The 23,450-nt window shown below is 41.9% G+C and overlaps 1 protein-coding gene across 1 annotated transcript in view; it reads left to right on the forward strand.

Moving 5' to 3' along the window:
- Nucleotides 1–23,450, forward strand: part of MYO10 (myosin X) — a 162,880-nt gene that overhangs the window by 113,319 nt on the left and 26,111 nt on the right. Inside the window, exons 20-22 of the mRNA XM_064705478.1 lie at nt 19,727–19,851; nt 19,985–20,099; nt 23,212–23,318. Of these exons, the coding sequence (XP_064561548.1) occupies nt 19,727–19,851; nt 19,985–20,099; nt 23,212–23,318 (347 nt within the window). The remainder of the gene's footprint in view (nt 1–19,726; nt 19,852–19,984; nt 20,100–23,211; nt 23,319–23,450) is intronic.

Here is a 23,450-nt window from a genome sequence, read left to right on the forward strand (position 1 = left end):
ATGTTAAATCTCACTGAAATCTTATGCAAAAATGGTTGTACTTGTTTTCCATTTGCCTTTATTTGATTGCAAATTTAACTTGAAATAATGGCTTTACTAAATAAGAAATACTGTTTGAAGAACAAGAGTCAGGTGTCACAGAGCTTATCTTTTGTAGCTGATTCAGTAGAAGACTTGACTGAAAAGGGGAAGGAAAGCCATATATAATGCTTTTCAATGGCATTCTTCATTCAGGGAAGTGTTACCAAAATGCACCTTTGGGATTCACTGTTGGAAGTTTTGCCTGCTGTATGCTGCTCTCTGTGCCCCACTCCCCGTTGAACAGACACAGTAATTTTTAGTGCTGACCTTGTGACATTGGTGGTGTCTCTCCTTCTGCAGCACTGCAGGTACTGGAGCAGGCACAAAATCACCATTTGGCTGCTGTGTGTGTGCCTTTGCTGGATTTGTAGGTGCACGTCCCATTGAGGAGTTTGCAGTTTATCCTCTCATACAACATGTCACTTCTTTCCAGCTAGACAAAGGAAAATAAGGTGACAACTCAGTTTGCTGTGACCCAGCATGGCTCAGAGACCCAGGAGCTGTGCATGGACTACCAGGGATCACCTGAGTCACTGTGCAGGGCTGGTTAGGAAAAAAACTGCTTGAAATACTGGAATGAGCTACTGAAGTGGAGTAAACTTGGATCTAAAGAAAGTGAAAGGTCTTCACTGAGCATTTTCCTCTGTGTTTTCCATCTGCAGTCATGGTGATATGGAATGATAAATGTCACTCAGAAGGTACTTAAACAGTGCTTGGCAAATACCTAAGTATGTGGAAGGAAGGGATGTTTTACTGCTTTTTTGAAATACACAGCATTAAAGGAGAGCTGGACCAGAGAGATTTGTCAAGGAGTGAGCTGAAATTGTGTTATTGGGAGCAAAGCCTTTCCATCTACTTGTTCCTCTCTGGATTGGATACAAATAGGGGATACACCTATTGGTAAACATCCTTTGTAACTGGAGGGGAGGAGCTGGGGAAACTCAAGAAGTGTGTTTGAATTCTGTAAGTGAATGAAGTTAAGCAAATAGAAGTCAAATTCAAGCCTTTGAAAAGCAGAATGTATAGCAAGCTACTTTCTCTGTTGTTCTAGATACTGAAGTGTATTCATGTTGGTAGCAGATGTGATAATTTACAGTAATTATTTCATTGTTTTAATTTTTCTAAAGTTCAATTTTTAAATATGTTGCAGTGGCAAGCAAAAACAATTCAGCTTAAGCAGTAAACGACTGAACATTTACATATGAAAGCAGGTTCTACACTCATTAGTGCAATTTCCTAAGGGGAGCGCATGGAGTACGTGACCTTTTGTCACAAGACATTTCGACAGGCAGGCCTCAGACAGAAGGACAGAGGACCCATTAATCTTTGGGAGACCCCAGAACAATCAGGGTATCTGTTTTCACAATTTCCAATCTGTTCTGAACTATCCATAACATGGAAACTTTTCCACTTGGTATGCTTAATGAGTGTTTTCTGCTAATGAAGTGTCTTTCTCCTCAGCTCCCCTTATCTTCATGCAGCTGGCAGAACTATGTATCATTTCATCCCTTTGAACTTTAGCACATCTTTCTCTCTTTCCTGGTTTCATGTTTCTTTTTCTGTCTCCTGTTTTAGTTGATAATGATTCCTCCCTGCAACCTTGCCTTTTCTGATCTCTGTCTCCTTTTCGTCATGTACCTTAAATTAAAAAAAAACCGCCCACAAAAAAAACCCCAACAACAAAACAAAACCAACAACAACAAAAAAGACTGTCTTTTTAAAAGAAGCTGCAGCCATTGCTAAAATCATCAGCTGAATGAATGTTCTTCCAGCTTGCTGCTATTAATAAAGTTGCTAAGCCTTGGTACTATTCAGGAGACAGATCAGAGTAAATTTAAGATCCAAACTTCCTATTCAAGCTCTTTCAGAAGCAGAAGTTTTCCTGTTGCCCAGAAGCAGCCAGCCTTGGGCAGCTTGGCTCAAGTGCTCTCTCAGGTTTCCATTTAGGCTATTTCTTGAAGTTACATTGATATAATCTCCAGTGGCACAATACTGGTATAATCATAGCAAGTGACCCCACTTCCAGCATCTGCAGGGCTTCAGCTGTGCTGGTCTCTCAAAACCTCAGTTATTATAGCTTGTTTTTATAATCCCCTGTTCTTGAGACTTCAACAGGTTCAGATGTGGCCGTTCTTTCCTGCACATAAATAGGTACATGCACTTTTCTTTGGTTGCGGATCTAAGACCAGTATGGTCCTGATAGACAGAATCCTGGCTTAGTTATAGTTCACATGAAGTATTTAATGTAGACAAAAAATTCACTTTTTAAATTGTTTTTATAGGAAATTTGTGTTGATGTGTGCCACGAGGCAACAGGATTGCAGGGTCCCTGTTCATGTCTGTCTGCTCATTTATTGTCTGTCTCATTCCTCTGTTGAAGTGATGGTCGTGTCACTGTCAAGATAAAAACTGCTTTCTCTCAGACCTTGTGATCTCTAAAGAGACAATTCTGTTTCTCTTCAGATTTTTACATTAACTTTTTTTTTAATCTTAAAGTTTAATTAGGTTAGGTAAATAAGTTAGACAAAATTAAACCTGTATTGTAAAGCTACTACTGGGTAGGGGCTACAGGGAGCAACAGGAAAAATGAAACTGGTAATACCTTAGCAGTTCAAAGGAAGACTGGTAGAAAAAAAGTCTGTAATAAATTCTTAGAGTCCTATCATGCTCCATATTCATTCTGGGAAAATTAGTATCAAGGCAATAAGATTGTTAACATTGCTTCTGGGGGCAGAGCCATTTGAAGGGATCAAGGAATGGCTATTGGCACCTGCAGTGTACTTTGAGGCATAGGTCATTAATGACCATGAGACACCCTGGAATAGCAAGCAGTTTGTCCTCTAATATGAAATAAGATACAAACCTATTTTGCTTGGCGCCTGAATTAAAGCTGTGTTCTTAAAATAGCTCTGAATCATTACAAATGTAAGTTCAGCATGATACCAGCCTAAACACCAGGTAGAAGTACAGCTCAGGAATGCAGTGCAGAGGAACAGTGATAGCAGAGCTTGACCCCATCTGCAAGGGTGATTGTGTGCAGGGTGTGGAGCAGATACAAGTGCAGGGAATGCAGTAGGTGAGCTGGTTGTCAAGCTGGAATTGCAGTATTGTCATATTGAGACATGGCTATATGAATTACTGAGTTTGCCTTCTAGGGAGATTTTTTTTTTTTTTGTAGAAATATGGATAAGAGTGCAAGTCTAATGGTACTGCATTGGGAAGGATACTGACACATAACCTTGAAAGATTCAGGCAGAGAAAGTCTGAACTTCAAGGGTATTCTACTGTACCTGAAACAGATGATTGCTAAGCATCTGGATAACTTCTTTACTTTCAGAAGTCTTTATTTTAAAAAATTATCCTTAATTAGGTGTTCTAGTTCCAAACTTCTATGCCCATGGAGTTGTATACCAAGCATTTGCTTTATACAGTGACAATCAGCAGACTCTGGGTCTCCTTTCAGGGGAGCAGATGCCTTTGTGGGTTTTTAAAGATGCTGAGCCCAGCAGTTAAAAGCTGAGAAGTGTTAGGCCCTAAATGGAGGTGTCTCTATGGCTTAGTTGCTCAGCCCTGAGGTAGCTCTGCTGCAGCATAGCTGCAGTGGTGTCTGGTACTGGGAGCTAGCAGATCATGGGGTAAATCTGACTTGCTGTCCATAAGGAAAAGGTAATAGATAGCCTGGTCACATTAATAGTTACTCTGTCATACTTTGAAAGCAAAGGAAATAGATAATGTAGCCCAGGTGGAGCTGCTGGGTGTGTGTGGGCTGTCTGTAGAAAGTTAAGGTCTAGCAGTATTCATTTACAGCTGTATAAGCAGCTCATATATTAGAGATCCTTATTGCCTCTTTTAAAAATCTGTCTTTAATCTCAGTTGTTCTCAATAAATACTTGGTTTAAGAAAACTTTCTGGCTGCCAATTACTGCTGTCATTGCTTCTGGAGGCAGCAGACCTGCAGGCTGTGAGCACAGATTGCTCTTGCTTGGGCAGCTTGGGTCAGACTCAGGGAGCTGCTGCTCAGGCTCATCATTTGGGAGAAGAGCAACTGTTTCCCAAAAATACAGCATGTTGGCCTGATCTCACAGGTCAACAATTGCTAACTATTCATCCTCCTTACCCTCTAACTAGCTCATAAGGCCTTATTATTCATAACCAGGAAGGCGCAGTCGGAAGGTGTGGTGTCATGCCTGGCCAACGCCACTTAATTCAGCTACCTGGATCTTGTCGCCTTGGGTTTTGCAGAATTACATAGCTTCAAATCAAGGCTTGTGGAGTATGTCCCAGCTGCATCATTTTGTGACACATCACTTGAGTAATTAGGTCAGGCGCTAGAGGACTCATTTCTTAGGTAAAAGTGGTAAGGAGAGTGGGTGTGAGGAGAGCAATCACTCCTGCTCGCTGAGTGCTGGCAGTAATGTAATGTGTGAGTCTGACTCCCTGTCTGAAAGAGCAAGGTGTTTCATGCTATGTGTAAGCCATGCCTGTTTTCAGTGTCCTCTCTGAAAGATCACTCCCATCACTACTGTGGTGCAGCCTCTCGTTAATGCTGCCTGGGAGCCACTGGGTTGTCCCTTTGTCCCCATCCCCGAGTATCCCCATTTGCTGGGCTCAAGTAGGTCATTCCACTCTCCGGGCAGTCACCCAGGCAAGGCATGTTCTTCTTCATCAAGGTTTGTTGTTTGCTGAGCAGGGCTGACGAGGCATTCCTTTGCTAAGTGTATTAGGATTTGTCTTTCAGTGACCGTGGTTAAGGGGTTTAAAATTGAGCTGTTTAAGGCTAGGGACAGAGAGCTGAGATGGAATGCTGCAGGCGAGGGCGCAGACACTGTGCTGTAAAGGTTGCACCCAGCTCCAGGCAGAGCAGGCAGACAAGAGTTTTACTTGTTTTGCAGCATGTATCATTTGGTAGGACTGTCCACAAGTGGTAGGAGCAATTTCTGGATCTTGGATAGTAACTGTAGCGGTATGTAAGCAGGATGGAAGGGCAGATGGGGAGCAATTGCCGCTTCTGGAGGGACTTGGATGGGGGTGGCCCAGGTGGCAAAGTATTAGACCAATTCTGTGGAAAAATCAAATGCCCAGGGATGGGATATTTTTAATGTGCAACGTTTGCTGTGTAGTTCAGTGTAATATCTGGAAGTGAGAAAGATTTTGACTGCTTCAGCAATTGATCTGCCAGCAGCAGAGGATTGTATTGCCTACAGCTGACTTCAGGCACTACAATAATTCTTGCATGTTGTTCCACCTGATGGATTTTTTTTTTTGTGGCGTATGAATTCCTTCATATGTGGCTATGTGGCATAGATAGGTAATCGTGGAACTGCAGCTACTGATCCCAAGTCTGAAGTATTTGCTTTTTATAAATACCAGCAAAGAACTTGGCTTTTCTTCCTTCTTGTGCGCTCTACCAAGCATTTGAATTGCAAACATTGTCATGCAAATGTGTGCGTTGAAAAACTGTGTACTTCATCAAGCTCTGGAAGTTTTCTTCTTTAACTACTACAAAAAAAAAAGTCCCCCCATCTCTAAATGGCAATTTACATTCAAATCCTGTTTGCTGTGTTCTCATGGTAACTACTCTGAGGGAACATGCACAGTCCATGATAAATAGACATCTCTAGAGCTCCAAAAGCATCACTGGGGTACAGAGCATTGTTCTTTAGCAAAAACTTTAAAGTTCACAAGCCTCTTCCTTGCTAAGCTGTGTCACAGGGCATATTGTGCATTTTATCTCTTAAGGTTTAGGAATTTGTTGGCTGTGAAATATATTTATATTCTTGCTGCCTATAAGGCGAGATTAGCCCTCGTGTCCTGTTAGTCAGGAATATCCTCAGTGATTGCTGTAGAGCCAGCCCTCGCTAGGCTTGACTTCCTTTGAGTAGCAGCAGGAATGAATTAAGCAAGTACAGCCAAAGATATCACATGAAAGACTTGAAATACCAGAGCTGAAGAAAGCTCTGTTCTGTGTGTGTCTGTGTGTGTGTATGTGTGTGTGCATAGCTGCAAAAAAAACCTGCTAAAGGTTCAGTTTTTCACAATGGACGAACGCTGAAGGGGGAAAACGTCTTAAAAGGTAAGGGATTTAATTCATGCAGGTTTTTTAGTTTATTTTAATCTTGCATACTTGAAGCTGCTGCAGCAGACTTGTAGAAAAAGTATAGAAAGTACCTGGAGTTTGCCTGACCAAGCTGTACTGGAAACATTTCTGAGCTTGTATTTTCTTTTAAAGAGGGTAAATGCATGCAGAATCAAGTTTATGAGAAAAGAACTGAATTTACTGGTCTAATCATATTTTCGAACTCCAGGAGAGTTTGCTGCCAAGCAGTCTGCTTTAATAAATCACACTTTGTTTGAAAGTTAAAGGGATGATTGTTTGCAGGGCTGGGAAAAAGTCGACAGAATTAGAGCTGTGAGTGCAGATGGGGGAAGACCTCTGTTGTAATGATGGGCTGCTTTCTGGAGAAAGATCTTTTCTGTTGATCAGTCCATAGTGTATATTCAGTAAAACCACCTATGTGAAGTTAAGGATTACAGTGTTCCTGCCATTTATTAAGGCATAAAGCATGTATTTTTGCATTGATTGCACTATAAGAAAGTAATACTGGGGACAAATGTATTTGGCAGTGGTGGGGGGGGAAGTTAAGCAAGGTATCTTCAGAACCCAGAAGTCTCAATTAATTTTGTAATTTTACTGGCAAGCTTTGATGAGGCACACTTGAAACAGTAATTTTTTTTGCCATAGAAATACAGGAAATGGAATATGCCCGGGGAGAAAAAAACCACTGCAGTAGTAATGGAAAGGACAGCATAGCAGTTGGTATATATTGATCTTCTGTGCTGTGTCAACTCTCCCTTCTGCCCCCAGTGAAACAGCCCTCTAACACAGCAGCTAAAATAGTGCTGTTCACCACTGGCTGCCTGTGCTTCTGGGATCTGCACTTTGTGCCTTGCTTTCCCACTTTAAAGTGCTTGTCTCTGCAAACATTAGAATTCAGCCACAGGGTAGAAAATTAGGATAAAATTGCTTGAGAGAACCTGTTGTGAAGGGAATGGGTTTGATCCTGCATCATTGAAGTCTATGGGAGTTTTATCCTGGTCTCAAGAAGTGCAGCCCTAGATTTGCCTTGCAAATCTAGATGGAGGGTACATGATCTGATAAAGTGCCTATGGGACCAGGAAACAGTGTTGCCATAACTTGTAGTTGTTCTTCTCTCACTGATGTTAAAATATGTCCTTTTAAACCCAAGTAGTAGCAGAGGTGGTAGGTCAGAATGTAGCTGGTTTTGTTGTATGCACATTGATGATATGTATTCAGTATTTCTTCTGCAATATCTTCTTTGTTTCAGAAAAGATAAGATTTATTTTGTTTCTCATTTGTTGGCTTTTTCAAAAAAAAAGAGTATTTACAACCTGTAGCATAAATGAAAGCTTAACAACAGTGGTTATAACATAAAAAACAGATTACTGAAGGTAAGAGTGCTGTCCCAGCTATACACAGATCTTTGTGAAAGCTACCCTCAGAGCACAAAATCTGCGTGAAGAGCAGAAGTTAATGTTGTTTAAGAGTAGAACTTGGATCAGTGACTAAACCTTTTTCTCTTTGACTGTATCTATCTGTTTACATACATACCTATATGTGAGTTTTCTTAATTTATTCTTAACAGGATGCAGCAAAGAATTTGAGGGGGGGGGAAACCTCACTATGATCCATTTGTAAGGACTAAGTACACTTCAGAACATCTGGTGCCACCTCGTCAGATGAAAAATTAAACACAAAATGTTTACTCAAAGAACATCAAAGTGTTTTATCTTTGTTGTCTTACACTCAGAATTTACTGTTTCTGATGGGTTTAGGCGGTTTATAAACCTCAGTAACAAGGCAGGTCTGTTCCTATCACTGTCCACAGCAGTCAGGTTGTGGTTTCACTTGTATGAAGTGGAATGTAGTAGATGTAAAGTCTGTGTTTGAGGACATCATCAGAGCTGGAAGGGTGGTCAGTCTAACCTACAGGAAGTTTTTGGCTGACACATTATGAGGTTTGAGGTTGCTCTCATTGGTCTCTCTCCACATTCCTCATGTGTATTCCCTGTTCAGGCAACAGGGAGCTGGGCAGCTGGTGCTGCTTACTGGAGCTTTGCTGGGGAGGTGATAGCAGCACAGTTCCTCAGGCTTTGTGGGCAGTATTTGTTTTGTTGCTTGGTCCCAAGCACCAGGCAAGTGCCCGCAGTTCAGGAAGTCTGTGAAGTTGGTGGTTGCCAAGAAGCCCATTGCACCATGTAAATCATTTGGGACACTGGCAGGTTTTTGTTTTGGCAGCCACCTTGGGTTGTGGCACACACCCATGAGTATTATACAATATCTAGTGTAGGGAAGGCAAGTTTGTCACCAAACTCATATTGCTATGTTCTGTTTCCACTGTTCACATGATGTAATCAATCATGACATTTTTGAAACTCACTCTAGGAATCTCCTAAGTAAGGGGTGAGTAGGTGCTTTGGAGGGGTCTCCAAACCTTTATTATTGAAGCAGATAATGTAGATGGGTTGAGAGAAGATATCCACTTTCAGAAAGCCAGGTAAATGCCAGATCATCTGTTATACTGGCTTTCTCAAAGGAATGGCTGCCCCAGATTCAGCATGATGAAGATGAGTATGTCCATCTGCAGCTTGCCAAGCACACCATTTTTGCATACTTGATACTTAGCCAAACAGAAACAGTGACCAGCCTCATCAATTAGAAGTAATATTTCAAAGGGATAAATGATGATTTTTATTACAAGTGGTGCAGCGCTTAAATTAGCATCAAGGAAGTTTTTAATGTAGGCACACAATACACATGTCAAACAAAATTGCTTTTAGGAAAACTGATTTTATCTCAAGTGTTCCCTTCTGAGTCAAACATTAAGGGTTATGTTGGGTTATGTACTTACGCCAGCCTAGGAATTTCTCAGGGAAGAAATGGCTGTTCAGCCATCTAAAATTGCATTTCCCTGTGACTCCTGGCATGCACAACACAAATCAGCCTGGTTCTTACAGGGCATGCACATCTCATTGGCCTCAATGAGCTCTAAGCACACATGTAAATGCTTTGCTTAAGTTATTACTGGTGTGATGCTGCTTTGGCCAGCATGTAACAGGGCCACAATACCTCTTATCACACAGCTGTGAAGGGGAGAGACATTTGTGCAGCTCCCTTGCAGTGCATGCCCAGCCTAAAGTCACAAATCATCTGCACAGAGAAGACAAGACTTGTTACATCCATTGCTTCCAGCTGTGTGTGTTCCATGCAGCTGGCCAGGTACCAGAGAAAGAATGCAAGTAAAGCAGCAGTGAAAATGCTCTTAAACACTCATGGAGTCTCAAGAGTCTGTTTTCACCATGATCAGAAAATATGGAGGAGGGATAGAATAGAATCTACTTCTAGGACAAGAAGAGTCAATATCTTATCTGAATATGACACAGCAGATTGTAAGGCCATAAGTAAGAGCAGGAGTTTTCTCCACAAAATCATCTTAAAAATGGATAGAGTCAACCAAAGTGTGGTTCCCGTAACTAAGTGAGGATGGAGCTAAACCTTACTGAAACAAAGGGCTGTTGACCAGCATCCATGGCTGTGAATTCTGCAGGCTTGGAGGAGATGAGCAGTAGCACCACAATTAAGTCACTCAGAAGGCAGTTGAATGTTAAATTAGTTAGATCCTGATGTATTATTACCATTTATTATAATTCATTCTTTCTCTTAGATATGTATGTGTAGATAAATCAGTTTATAGTTATTTTGATGACCGTATTGATATTAGGGAGGTTTATTGCCATTCATTTTAGATAACCCTACACCATGCTAATAAAGCAAAGTGAATTTACTCTATAGTTAACTCTTTCTTCACAGTTTTATAGGAATTGGAACAAAAACATCATATTAATGGTTGTCAATGCAAGACTGTTGCAGTGATGTGACAGTGGTGGGGTTTTTTTTCTCTACAGAATGCAATTAGTATCAATGCAAAAGACACAGGAGCTTCCTGCTGTTCTGGCCCAAGGTGATGTTGACTCACCTGTGTGTGGCCTCTGTGGCAGCACAGAGGGCTGTGATCCACACAGCTCTGCCATCTCATGTTTATATAAAGTATGAAGAAATCAGTCAAGGGGCTTTTTGTTTGACTTACACAGGAAATTTCAGAATTATCAGAAATACCTATTTTTATTTTGATGTCGTTCTCAAAAACATCAAAGAACTGAAGGAGACTTTCCAGTTCTCAGTGGGAGGATGGGATAGGACTGTTGTGTTATAACTAAGCTGTCCAAGGAGAACATATTTATTGCCTTTTTCTGTGAAATTAATGTACACAAGAATGAACAACTGCCTTCTTTTTCTTCCCCTGCCCTGCAAACACACATATGTGTGTGTACAAACATTTCACTAGTCTTGTCTCTTGTCTAGTCGGTTGCAAAGCAAGTCCTGAGTATATAATGTAAAATTGTATAGGAATACAAGAACAGCAGCTCAGAGGATCAAATTAGAAGAAAAATGCCAAAATTAGACTGACACTTTGTGAGATGTACTGAGATATAAGATGCAGTAGCAGTTAACACACCAGTTACATGGGATTGAGCTGGGCCATTCATGTGGACCATCACACAATTCTTGCTGTCAGCTAGGTAGACATCTGTGCTGGTCACAGGGAAATCCATTGCCTCAAACTGGAATTTCCCCTCTCTAGACTTAAAAATGGTCTTTAATGCAGTGTTAGAGGGTTGCTGATACTTTAAGGAGATCTCCAGACCACACACTGCAAGTCTGCTGGATCCCAGCTCTGGAGCAGCCCCCTGGTACCCTGGGCTCCCTCAGGTTGAAGCGAGCCTTTGGAAATGACCCAAATGAGCCAGAGCCATGTGCCGCCCACTGGGACATTTTAGTGCAGAGGGGTTTGTGTGCTGGGCACTGTGGCAAGGGAGGGCCAGCGCAGGGAGTTGGGAGGCAGGGATGCTCTGGGAGGGCTGGCTAGCAGAGCCCAGAGGCAACTGTGAATGGAGCCCTGTGCTGGGCTGGGAATAATCTGCCCTTTCAGTGCTGCCCGACCTCGGGTGTCCTAGCAACACAAAGCTGCTCGGCTGAATATTTCACGGCGTTCCTCATTTGCACATATCAGATATTGGCTGTGATTTAAGCCTGGCTGATTTCCCATTATGGCTTTCGAACAACAGGCTCGGTACAGGAAGGAGAGGAGAAAGGGCTACTCAGGAGAAAATTTTATAAAACCTTTTTTAACACACTTTTTTTTTTTGGCAGAGGAGTGGCTCTGAAACATTTCCTTGCTTGAGAAGGGACAGAGCAGCAAGTCTGAGCATTACGTCAGCCTTGTGCTTTGTAGGCATCTTATGTGGAGAGAATGAACTGCATGCAGGGGCAAAATGCATTGGAAAAACTGCTGGTGGCCTCAGTATTGAAAAGGGGGTGTGATCAAGTGCTGACTTTTTAATGTTTCTTGAATTTTATTTTAGCTTTTTTAGCTATGAAATTGCACGCCCTTGGAGCTTTACAAGAAGCAGGAACACTCCGCATTTAAATCAGCTAAAGCCAACCGACACTTTTATTATTCTAAATCTTGTAGTTTGCAGAGGTGTGATTCATGATTGTTGTGTCACACAGCTGAGCAACATAGTTTTGCTCACAAATCACTGAACTGACTTCTGAGATAGCAGGGAATTTTAAGTATTCTCTTTAAAGCAATGCCTCAAAATAGAAGAATATCAAGATGCAAATGGCATTTGGGCATGGGATCCTAAAGAGATAGTGTGTGATGAGATCTAGAGAAGCAGCAGGTGGGTGCCCAAGTCTGAAGCTGGGAATAAAGTCAGATTTGGATTCAGAATCCTCTTTTACTCTCCTTGTGCTCTACAAGTTGATGTCCCTTGTCCCTCTGTGGAATGCAATGTTAGTGCACCCCACCATGAGCTGGAAGTGAGATTCTTCTACCTTGTCCTTTTCACTTAACCTGCAGTAAAGAAGGGGAGGCAAAAACCCTCTGTCCTCTCTTCCCTTGTATGCAGCTGTAGTCTGAAAAGGGCTTGCTCAGTTTTGTGTCACCTGGGAGAGCAAAGAAAATTGTGATAAAGTGGATCAAAGTTATCTGCAACACCGTTTGAGGATGTACTGCTGAAGTGATCCTGTGTTAGCATATCAGTGAGATCTGGCTTCTTGGGGGCTTTCAAGGGTGAGATTACTTGTAGTAACAGTGCACCAGGTACTAGAAACATGCAGGATTAGGTTCTTACACAGATTGCTACGAGATTTTACAGCTGTGTCAGTCTTTGGCTGTGCAAGAGAAAATTCATCTTAAACATGTTCTCTCAAGTATTTCCATCTTAGTTTCCTATTTCCTGATGAAACTTTGTATCTTTTGGGAATAAAGTCTTTATACCAAGCACCGCTATCTGTAAGAAATCATGTTAGAGGGACCATGGTAAAACATGTTTTTAAGCATTTAGTAATGCGTTTATATGCCCAGCCTGCCAGTAAATTGTCAAATAACAAAAAAAAAAAATCTTGTAAGCTGTTGATAAAAAGTCTGTCATGGAGGAGTGACATTACAGTGGAAAAATTGAAACAAAAAAAAAAAAAAAGAGGGGTGAGGTCTCAGTCTATGTAAGTTATTAGATGACATGGAGGGTCAGGGTTTCTCCCTGCAGCTGGTCTGTGTGCAGCCTGAGCAGATGTGGAGTGGTGTGTGCACAAATCTTCTTAACCCATAAAGAACAATGGAGATGTTGGTGTTGGCTGTCCCGACGTGGGGTTGGTAAGGAAGGATAGCTGTCCCTGCAATTAGTCCCTCCCAGCATGTTTCTTCATGGTCGGTCTGTGGCTCAGGCAGCCTGATTGATTCTCTTCAGAAGCCTGCTGCTTGCTCACAATGTGGGGAGAATGAGGCCAGATTGGGGTTTAGTCTGCAGGGACTGGAGGCTTTGCTAAGGACGACCTCGGATAAAATGGCAGCAGATTACACACAGGTGGAAAGGAGGCTCCATGAAAAGTTCCAGCTGGGGTCTGTGCTGCGAGTCACACCTTCTGTCAGCATGCTGAGACCCTGCCAGCAAGGCTTCAAACCTTAAATCCCTGTTTCCCTAATGCTTTTAATTGCCTGTCTCACATGGATGGGCCTGCAGTTTTGGGACAAACAGCCCATGGGACTGGCTGTGAATTTCAATGGAGGCCCTGAATAATGTATTCAAACAACAAGGGTTCACTTCAGCTGAAAGTTTAGGCAATCACAGAGCTCTAAATATGCCCTTAGAAAACTTTGGTATCTCCAGCATTTAAGCCTGTGCCTTTAACAATCCGTTTCTATTCCATAAAATTGTAACCAGTGTGTAAGAAATAAATCCTTCTGAGCAGCTGGCATTCCTCTGGGCCCATATGAGAGAGGGAGCAAATCCTGGCTTCCTTTAGAAGAAATTATGGATACCTGTAAAAAGGAAGGTTCACAAAGAGGCTGAGTGTGTTTACTCAGGGATGGCTTTTCATCCATACAAACCAAACAGAAAGATTGAAATGCAAGAGTAGAGGGACAATAACTAATAAAAAGTATATTAAATAGCCCTGCAATTGTGATTTTATTATTTATTTGTTGTTGATGAAAGCATTGAAATCTCAGCATGCCAGTCAGAGTCATTTGAGCATCTTTTCCCCAACAAAGAAGCTACTTCCAGCTCTTCTTCCTGCTGAATATAGTCAAGCAGGATCTGAAAAATGACCACAGCATCTTTGTGGATGGATCTAATTCGATAATGTCTTGACAAGTTGAGATTTTTAAACACTAGTGCAAGTAGTGAGTGTAGCAATGTACTGCCTCACAGCTCTTAAATGGGCTGCAGTCTTAAAAATGTCCTTGGGATGCCCTTGCTTTTAAAGTAAGCTGGGTGACAGGCTGAATATAAATACAAAAGCATTTTCACATTCATTTATTGAGGCTCCTGCTTTGACTGTTTTGGTAGAGTAGAAGACCTCTAAAATTACAGTGTTCCTTCTATGCAGTACTATTTTTAGCCCAGGAAACTCTAACCTGTGGCATGAGAGTGGCTAATTTTGCAGTCTGTCTCTTATCTGAAATACTCAGGGCTGCAGGATGAGTGATGCAGGTCAGATGCAGTAGCAGGAGTTGGAGTGATCAGCTAATGGTGTAAATGATTGCTGCTGGTAAATGCAGTGCTTTCAGGTTCAGACCTGCGGAGACTGTAAAAAGAGCCAGCCTGTCATTACTGAGCTTGCAGGGAAATCTGGCATGGAGTTTGCAGTGGAACTTCTTTGAGGCACAAAGATTGTTGCAATATACTCATGTTCTTTTTCTAGCAAGTTACCACCAGCAGTGTTAATAATTTTTAAAGGCTGTTCATGGATTTTTGGGGTGGGTGTACAGAAAAAGGCCAGGAGACATGTGAAACACTTACTGTTGTTTCAGGTTTATTGAAATATTCCTTGACTTGCCAGTGCCATGCAGTAGAAATCCCAAATAAATAATACCTGTGGCAAGTTCTTTGTTTTTATTGTCCTGTATGTTTATGGTGTTTATCTGGACACCAGTACTCTGGGACAGTAAGGGAGTACCTTCCAAAACAAAGCAGGCATCAAGGCTGTGTGTCTTTCAACCCAAACCTGTTCCAGTTGTTCCATGCTGGCTACATGCTAGAGAAGAATGTAGAGGGTTTCTTCCTTTGAAATAGGCTTTTAGGTGAGTGGGGCTTGATTCTCCTCGGGCAGGACATGCACAGGTTTTAATGCTCCTTGCTGTATGTGCTGGAAGAACATAAATTCTCAGGTTGAAAATCTGTCGAATAAACTGTTGTCACCAAAGCTGAAGGTGCAAATGACTGAAGAAATGATGGCTTAAAAAGCAGGGGGTGAAAGGGTTTGTTGGAGCTAGGGGGATGACATGCACACAGCTGTGCAGTTGCAGTCTCCAGGTTTGGCAGGCCTTATCCCTGCCTGCTCTGGTGTCACAGAGCATTTCCCTATTGCAGGCAAGGGCATTTCCCTCTCACTTCTTTCAGGTTACTGGCGTGAATGCTTGTCACCAGTAAAGGCTGCCAAGCAGTACATTTGGATGAGAATCACTGAGCATAATTTGGTTTTAAAAAGGCAAGCAAGGGGCATGCAGAATTCTTCATATTAGTTCAGCTAGATTATAAATATTAGAAATTAAACTAGTTACGTTTTTCAAACTTGTCTGTGAGGAAACCCTGACATTTGTTTTGACTCATGGAGCTCTTGACTGAAATCAGAAAACCCTGGGGACCATTTCAGAAACAGCTTGCTTAGTAGGTCTTGCTATTTGTGACAAAATATACACATTTGTATGTGAAAACTAGTTCCAAACCCCCTAAAAAGCAGAGAAAGATTGGCCTCTTCTTAATTTCTGCTGGTTTTCTCTAGAGTAAAACTGTTGGGATTTCATTTTAAGAGTGAAAATGGAGACTTAAAGAAACTAAGACACTGAAAATAAGTTACTAGTGTTTAAATTTTAAAAATTATTTTTTTATGTCTGTTTCATCTTTTCTTTTTCTGCATGTATCTTCCAGTAAAGACTTTTCCAAGCCAGGAAAATCAACAATTTTAAGGCACGCTAGCAAAGCTGACATAGTTCTGCTCAAGTTCTTACAGGGAAATCCCGAAACAAGGGAGTGGGATTTTTTCCTTCTCTCCTCTCACCCCTATCCCTCTTGCCATCTCTTTGTTAACTCCCTCCTGCCTGCCTAAAGCCTGTGAGGGTGCTGTAATTCATCATTATTGTGCCTGTACTCTGGTGAGGCAGCCAGGAGTTGAGGGAGGAAGAAGGATTTACACAGGGTGAAGTCAGGTATGCTCTGTGTGTCAGCAGATGAATTATTTCTGTGCAAATGATGCACAGAATGAAAAAGTGTTCTCCGTGCTATTCAGACCTTGGGGTCTTCACTAAAGGTACTGTCCTAAGAAAAGGGAAGAAAAAGAAAAGTTATTTCTTAAAGCTCAGTCAAACTTTAATCTGAAGAACTATTTTATTATTAAAGTTATGCATAGATGTTAAATGTCTGTCCTAATGGCTGCTTCTAATTGTGATTTCAGGCAGAAGCTCTGCCCTTTGGGAGACTCACTATAGATCAGAGCAAGCATTTAGCAGCTTGAGGAACCAAAGTCTCGCCAGTTGAGACTCCAGGTCATGCTGAAATCTTGGCTTTGGTGCTGTCTGGTGCAAATGCAGTGGAGACTTTTGGATCCGGGAAATAATGAATTACAAGTTGTGTCTGTGACACAATAAAAAAGCACCCTTATCATGTGGAACAGACCTGGCTTGTAGTTATTAATTTCACATTGATATTGCTCAGTGCCTTAACATGGCTTAACTGATGTCACTCTAGCTGTTGTTCAATGATTTTGTGTGCTGGAGTGGTTCAGCACTGCCATTCCATGATAAAAGTGAAATATCTATTGAAAATTTAGTTGATTGCATCTCAGAGACAATTTTGAAAGTTGTCTGTTCACTTTCTTTTCTGTTGCCTTCTCTTTTGTAAATTTGATCTTACTTAGTCTTAGCAGGAGTCTTAGTTTTAGGAATGACTTCAAATTTTTACTCTGGAAGATGTACTGTTTCAAAATCAGTCATGGTTCTGCTATCTGAAGTTTTCCTAGAGAAGACAATTGCTTTCCAAGTGTTCATTTGTGAGCCAAGTCAAGCTTTAACAGCAGTACTGGTAGAAATTCAGCAGACCCCAGAGCTAGGTCCTGTCCTGTATTTGGTGTCAATTGGAAAGTTAGCTTGCTTACCACAGGAGGTCTGAAGGAGCACCAGGAAAGAGGGAAAGGTGATCATCAGCTGCACAGGTAACCCTTTGCATGGAGATTTGATACTATTGGAGGTTTAACTCATTGCTGCACCAAGCAGTGTTCAAGTAGAGATGGTTGTCACTCTGTCTGAGGTGTGTCTGCAGTTTAGAAGTGGGATATGTGCAGTTCTTGCACTCTAGTTCAATAAAGGCACATGCAATTGATTTCTTTAATTGTGAGGAGTCCTGCTAGAAGTTGTGCTTAAGATCATCTCTGCTATGGGGGGAGAGGGGGAATCTGTTAGTATTTCATATTGAAAAGCATAAGAGATAAATCCAGCACATCTCTTATCACCAACCCTGTTTTCTCAAAGCAGCCAGACTTGTTGCAGATGTAATTCCAATGATATGCCAGCAGGATTTGACCCTTCAATTTAAAGTCTCATGTGTCTGTGAGTAATTAAAAATAGCAAGTAATGTAAAGAGATGGCGTAGGCATTTAAAGTAGTTGATTGAAGTTGCAATGGTCTCATGTTGTCCTGTGTTGATAGCATGCTAACATCTCTTGCAATGGTTTATACTTTTTTTTAAAAACTGCATTTGAAGTTAGGTATCTGTGTGACATTTCCTCCTTCTGGTGACCGGGCAGAGCTGTTTCAAACTTCTGTAGTTGTAGGGAAAATGTTACCAAAATGTTTCTTCTTCCTCTGTGACTCGTTTTTTTTTAAACAGTAACATGAGCTTTCAAGCCAGGTGTGGCACTGACTTTTGGCTTGTTAAGTGCCTGGAGGTGGCAATAAAAGGGTTAGGTGATATGTCAGCCATCTGTCTCTCAAGCAGGAGCTGCTCCCTTGCAGAGGGAGGGGCTGTCTAGTGAGGGAGACATCTGTCATGTCACCAGCATTTTGTCTGGCTGTGGTGTATGCCCACTCCCATCCATGCATCTTCCTCCCCACCTCAGCACACCAAAATACTGTTGTGTTTGCAACTCTTGAGAAAAACGCCACCTTTTGAGCCAGCAAGTTTGTGTGGGCTAAAAGGACTAAAAGTTGTTTTAGGGTTAAAGAAAAAAAAAAAGGAGATGTGTCTGCTTGTGGCAAACATCAGCCTTGAGTTACACAAGGTGAAAAGTGAAAGCTTTTCCTTGTGATGTCTGTGTGTACACGTGTATCCATTCCCTGCCTTTCCCACCGGGCATCATCAGCCACCTGCAATGAAAAAAGCCGCATGGACATGCAAAGGGCAGCTTTGCCAGGCTGGTTGCCTGACACTTGGATGCCATACAATGGGCACATCCAGGAATCCCTGCTGGCAGCACCAGCCATGATTGATACCCTCACTGAAAGCATTCATGCTGAGTGTTCACTGAAATACAGAGATCTTACTCACCATGGCAAAATCCAGATGAAACACATTGAGGGAGATGGGTTTGTTCACATCTTTCACAGACAAGTTTTCTCCCTCTGGTGTCACCACTAGCACACAGTGTTTGTTTCATGAATAAAGGCACTGATGGAAAAGGTTATACTGGATAGTTAAAATGAGCTTTTGAGTCTGTGCTTTCCTGAAGGTACTTTTTATAAGAAGTTAAAATTTGGAGATGTAATTTATTTATTACAGTGAATTTATTTGTCAAGTTAAAATTTGGGGGAGTAATTTGTTTGCTGAGTTGAACAAGAGGCATGATTAAAGCCAGTTAATAAATACCAAGACAGTCCTCTGATCGACAGTGTCCCAGGGCTTGATCTTGCTGTCACTTTTGTCAGCTGAAGAACTTCAGATCTCTATGTGAACTGTTGGCTGTATCTGTGAAATCCCACCTCCTGAATGTGCAAAATACTGAACATTGTGCTCCAGCTCTGCAAATGGCTGCAAAGGAGGGTCAGCTGATGGGTTAAGGTGGATGATGATAATTCATGCTGATGAATTAAATGGTGTGTTTACATGTGGTGGCATTTCCGTGTGGGGGTTGCCCCTGTTTTGCCAGGCAGCAATTAGTGCTGTCTTGAGCAGCTTTGCATGGCTCTGTCTGGGTTACCTCAAACCATGGTGAAAATACAGGTGGCTCGGGGGTTCTCAGAGGGGCTGAGGGCATTCCTGAGGCTCCCAGTGGCAGAACCATGCTGATCAGTATTCACAGGATTGCGCGACTGAGTGGCTGCGGGGTTATCTGTTTTCTGAGTGGAAAACAATCCTGAAAGAACTGCTGGCAAACTAAGGGTAACTTACTTCAGATGAGCAGGGAGGGTCTGTTTACATAAGAGAATATTTCTACTGTTCAGAATAGCAATAAAGAGAAACTCTTTTAAATACAGCTTATTTAAGATTTGAGGTACCACTGGCAAACTTTCCTCCCTATCCATAGCAGATAATTGTCAATACACTAAAAACTGAATATTTTCTGGCCTTCTGGTTTTGTTTTTTATTACATCCATATGGCTTGTATTTGTGTATCTTCAATATTTGGAATCCTCTACAGGGACTTTAAATTCAGTTGCTGAAGAAGCAAAATAATCAAGCTTATAGCTGTTGACCTGTTAACTGCCGGTGCTTCTTTCTGTTGTTTCTGCCTGCACAACAACAGCCTACACATACACATGAAATGGAAAGAGTTGATGAATTAAATGGCTGTAAATGTCCTGTCTGTGGAAATTATATTCTGTAATTACCCCATGATTTCTATTCTGTAGATATTTTTGTATGCTCAGGACTGCTAATATCCTTTAAGACATTGTGTAGCCAGTTATTAGGCTTTGTGCATTTCAGATTCATACAATTTGCCCTTCTTTATTTCCCCTGACATCTCTAAGCATTGCTATTAAAACTGTTGTTTTGAACGTGCTCATTGCAGATGCCAGACCAGTTTGATCAGACCGTGGTGCTTAACCAGCTGCGCTATTCTGGGATGCTGGAGACGGTCAGGATCCGGAGGGCTGGCTTCCCAGTCCGGAGGCCCTTTCAAGACTTTTATAAAAGGTAAACACCCTGACTCGTGGACTTCAAGTGTAAGTCAATATTCCCATGTTGAGGAATAAAAGGAAAAATAATCATATAGTAAAAATAGAAGTTAATCTCTTAAATGAAGCAATAAATACTTTTTGGTTGCCAGGTATAAAGTCCTCATGAGAAACTTAACTCTCCCTGAAGATTTAAATGAGAAATGTGCCGTCTTACTTCGTCTGTATGACAACACAAGCACTGAATGGCAGCTTGGAAAAAATAAGGTAAAATAACCTGACTGTGCATATTGTGGTGCTGGTGCATATACAAGGCTGAGGGGACAGGATTTAGACTGCACAGCTGCAGAGATGTAGTTCCAATGGTAATTACTTCTGGCCTTTAAAGGAGCTGCGCATGCCTCTTGGTGCTCTTGAAACTCCTAAAGCAACAATTAATGGTTGTGCTGAGGAATTTGCTGTCTAAGGCACTTAGAAACTGACAGGTGATTTCAGTCACAGAGAAAGAGTACACCTGAATTTTCTGTCACTGTTCACAAGTGGTAGCACAGGTCAGGATCAGAACTTGAAATGTGGTATTTGGATTTTTTCATTTTTTAGAAGTATGAAACATATGGGGAAACACTTTTGTTCTGCAGGGAGCTCCACTCAAACTAGTAAACTGACCTAACCAATACCTCCTCAGTGGCAGAAATCAGGGAGAAGAGTTTTAGCCAGCGTTCACATGGTAGAAGTGTGAGTTTGCCATTCTAGTCTGAGAGTCTTTTCCAGAGGTACATTAGACCTTGATGTGTGCTCTACCAGAGAACCTGTGTTCTCTACCAGAGAACCCACATTTTTTTTCTTTAAAGGAAAAAAAATCAAACTATTTTAGAATAAATTAAATAATCAAATTTTAATTTGAGAAATAGAACAGTCCATGTGTTTTTATGTGCTCATTTTGCAAGTTTGATTGTAGACAACAGCTTGTGATTTGTGCTCTTAGATTTCAGCAAATGATATGAAAGCATTGCAGACTTGGGAGAAGATCCCCTCCATTTCAGGATTTGAGATCTCCTAAATATTAAAAACTTTTTAAAAACACTTTTTAGTACCATAAGGCAGCAAATATATCTTGTAAAATGTGATTTCTGTAGGAAATGTTCTTCCTTTTCTCCCCACAACTGGATGGTTTGGAAGGATTTCTTCTCTTCCTCTGTATGCTTAAGGACTCTTAGATTTGCATTGGGAAAGTTGTTTTAATCGTCTTACAGTTGCTCTAAGAAGGAAGAAAGAATCTGAAATATTTTGATGGCAATTGATGTCATCTCCCATCCCATTTTTTTAGCCAATGGCTCACAAACAGCACAGTGATGGCATTGGGCTACAGAGCTGGGCTGTGCATCCCAGTCTATTTCAGATGTAGCATATTAACAGTGTTTATGCATGGACCCTGGAGAGTGCTTTGGCATCTCAGGGACACATGTTTATCAGAAATAGTTTTTTATCAACTGCTCATCAGGGCCTCGGCAGGAGCCAGAGCTCTGTTGTAACTTCCCTTACTGTGGCCTGGGCTCATCCTGCCCCAGGAGCTGCCTGCGCACTGGTGAGACTGCCTAAACAGCAGAAGAGCGCAAGGACACGACTTTCAGACTGAATATGGGATGAGGACTATCCTGCCCCGATATTATTTTACAGGGATAATAATGGCATTGCAATGATTTGGCTTCAGTGTGATTTTTTTCCTTGTCCTTTATTTCTCAAGCTGCAATACACCTGGTCAGAAAAAGGCATTAGTCTGAGCTTAACATCTGCTTACCAGATACTTCTTGTTCCAGAAGTAGCTGAATGCTTTTCTGAAGAATTTTGTTGTGCTTTTAAAAGTTTGTGTATAAAGTAAAGAAAGATTGCCCACTGAGTGAAGGAAAAGGTTTTTCCCTGAGGGAAAACTTCATATAGAAAGAGCTGCCCAGTGTGGCACTGGCATTGTGACTTTAAGTCTTTCTGTGAGACTTTTCTGTTTCTGTTTCTTGGGTAACTTGTACTAGAAAGTCCCTTTCTAGCTTTGTTCAAAACTCACAACTGTGCCTGTCCTTGAGAGCTGCTTTGGCTTTGATGATGGGCTGTTTTTCCCTGTAAACACAGAGGAAAAATCAGCTTCTTTTACTGTGAACACCCCCAAAAGTCGAAACCAAACCCACTGGGTTTGGTTTTTGGGTTTGTTTTTTTTTTTTTTTTTTCCTGGAGGGGAGGGGGACAGAGGGGGAATGTGAGATTTTTTCGGTTGGGTCTGGGGTTTTTTTTCACATCAAGAGAAAACACCCAGCACTTCAAAGATGCCTTCCTGCTTTTATGTGTCTTTGCAGCCCTCCTCCCTTAGCAGAGCCCACCCTGTCCATGAGCTTTCCTCATCCCCACGCTGGGGTGTGCAGCCTGGCTCTCATCCCACATTATCAAAGTGTCACTGAGCTGGCTATTTCCAGCTGCCCATGTGTGAGGCAGCAGCATGCCAGGCTGTTGTCACCCATAGCTGACACCAGCATACTTGGCCTTTAGAAAAGAAGAGTTGAGAAGAGCTGGAAAAAGCGCTGACAGCAGATAGCTCACCACTGTGTGAGCGTGTGGTAAAGAGCAGATGTCAAGGCAGGTGGAAGAGGGAAGCCACCTCCCCCATGCCCCTGCTTGACTGGAGAAGAGTTTACTCATTTAAGGCAAAATAGGCTGTGTTAGCTCACTTTATGTCAATGTATGTGCTAAGGCTCCTCTGAGAGGCACTAGGTGAATGGTCCAGGTTGGTGCTTGGAAGAGAGCCTGGGAAGCATTCTGTCTGTGGGAGGGTGGCCAGCTCTGGTGGGGGGTCTGGCTCCAGCCACTCTCTCCATGTAATATCAGGAAAACACAATCGAGCCCACATGAACATGAAGGCATTCTCACTTCTGCCTACTTCTGCAATCCTGTAGCGATGTCTTTGGAAACTGCAAGCCTTGTTGGGGGTTGTGGAGCCTGATGTCCCTGTGAAAAATGTAGATTATCAGGGTGGTGTTTCTGCCCCTCTGATTAGAAAGTTCATGCTAAGCCCTGCAGCTTTTTTGGCCTGTGTTACTCTGGTGGGAAAGGCTGTTTAATGAATCCAGTAATTACGTTACATTTGGAAAAACCCTGCTCCTAATTAGAAGTTACAATAGAGTAATCTGACCTTTCCCATTGAAATCCAAAGTTAGAGGATCATCTGCAGGTGTTTTCTTTTAACAGGACTACATTCTGGTTTTCTTTTTTCTGCTGAGGAAATAGTACATTTTTCTCTGAGTTCAGAGCTGAGGCTTGCTGCTTAGACTGATCTGGCTCTCCCTTAAATATGACGCTCACCAAAATTTGTAAAGTCAGAATTTTTCTTCTGCAGGTGTTTCTGCGGGAGTCCTTAGAGCACAAGCTGGAGAAGCAGCGGGAAGCAGAAGTCACCAAGGCAGCGATGATCATCCGAGCGCACATCTTAGGTTATGCAGCCCGGTAAGTGACAGCATGGGGATATTAATAGCAAGGATTGGAAATAAATAGATGAGTTGTCAAGAAGTTAAATCCTTCTGACACAATTCTCAATTTTGTAGGGGCCAGGCATTCAAATCCTGTAAGTGGCTTTTG

Source organism: Zonotrichia leucophrys, chromosome 2, assembly GCF_028769735.1.
Source record: "Zonotrichia leucophrys gambelii isolate GWCS_2022_RI chromosome 2, RI_Zleu_2.0, whole genome shotgun sequence".
NCBI classification, from domain to species: domain Eukaryota; kingdom Metazoa; phylum Chordata; class Aves; order Passeriformes; family Passerellidae; genus Zonotrichia; species Zonotrichia leucophrys.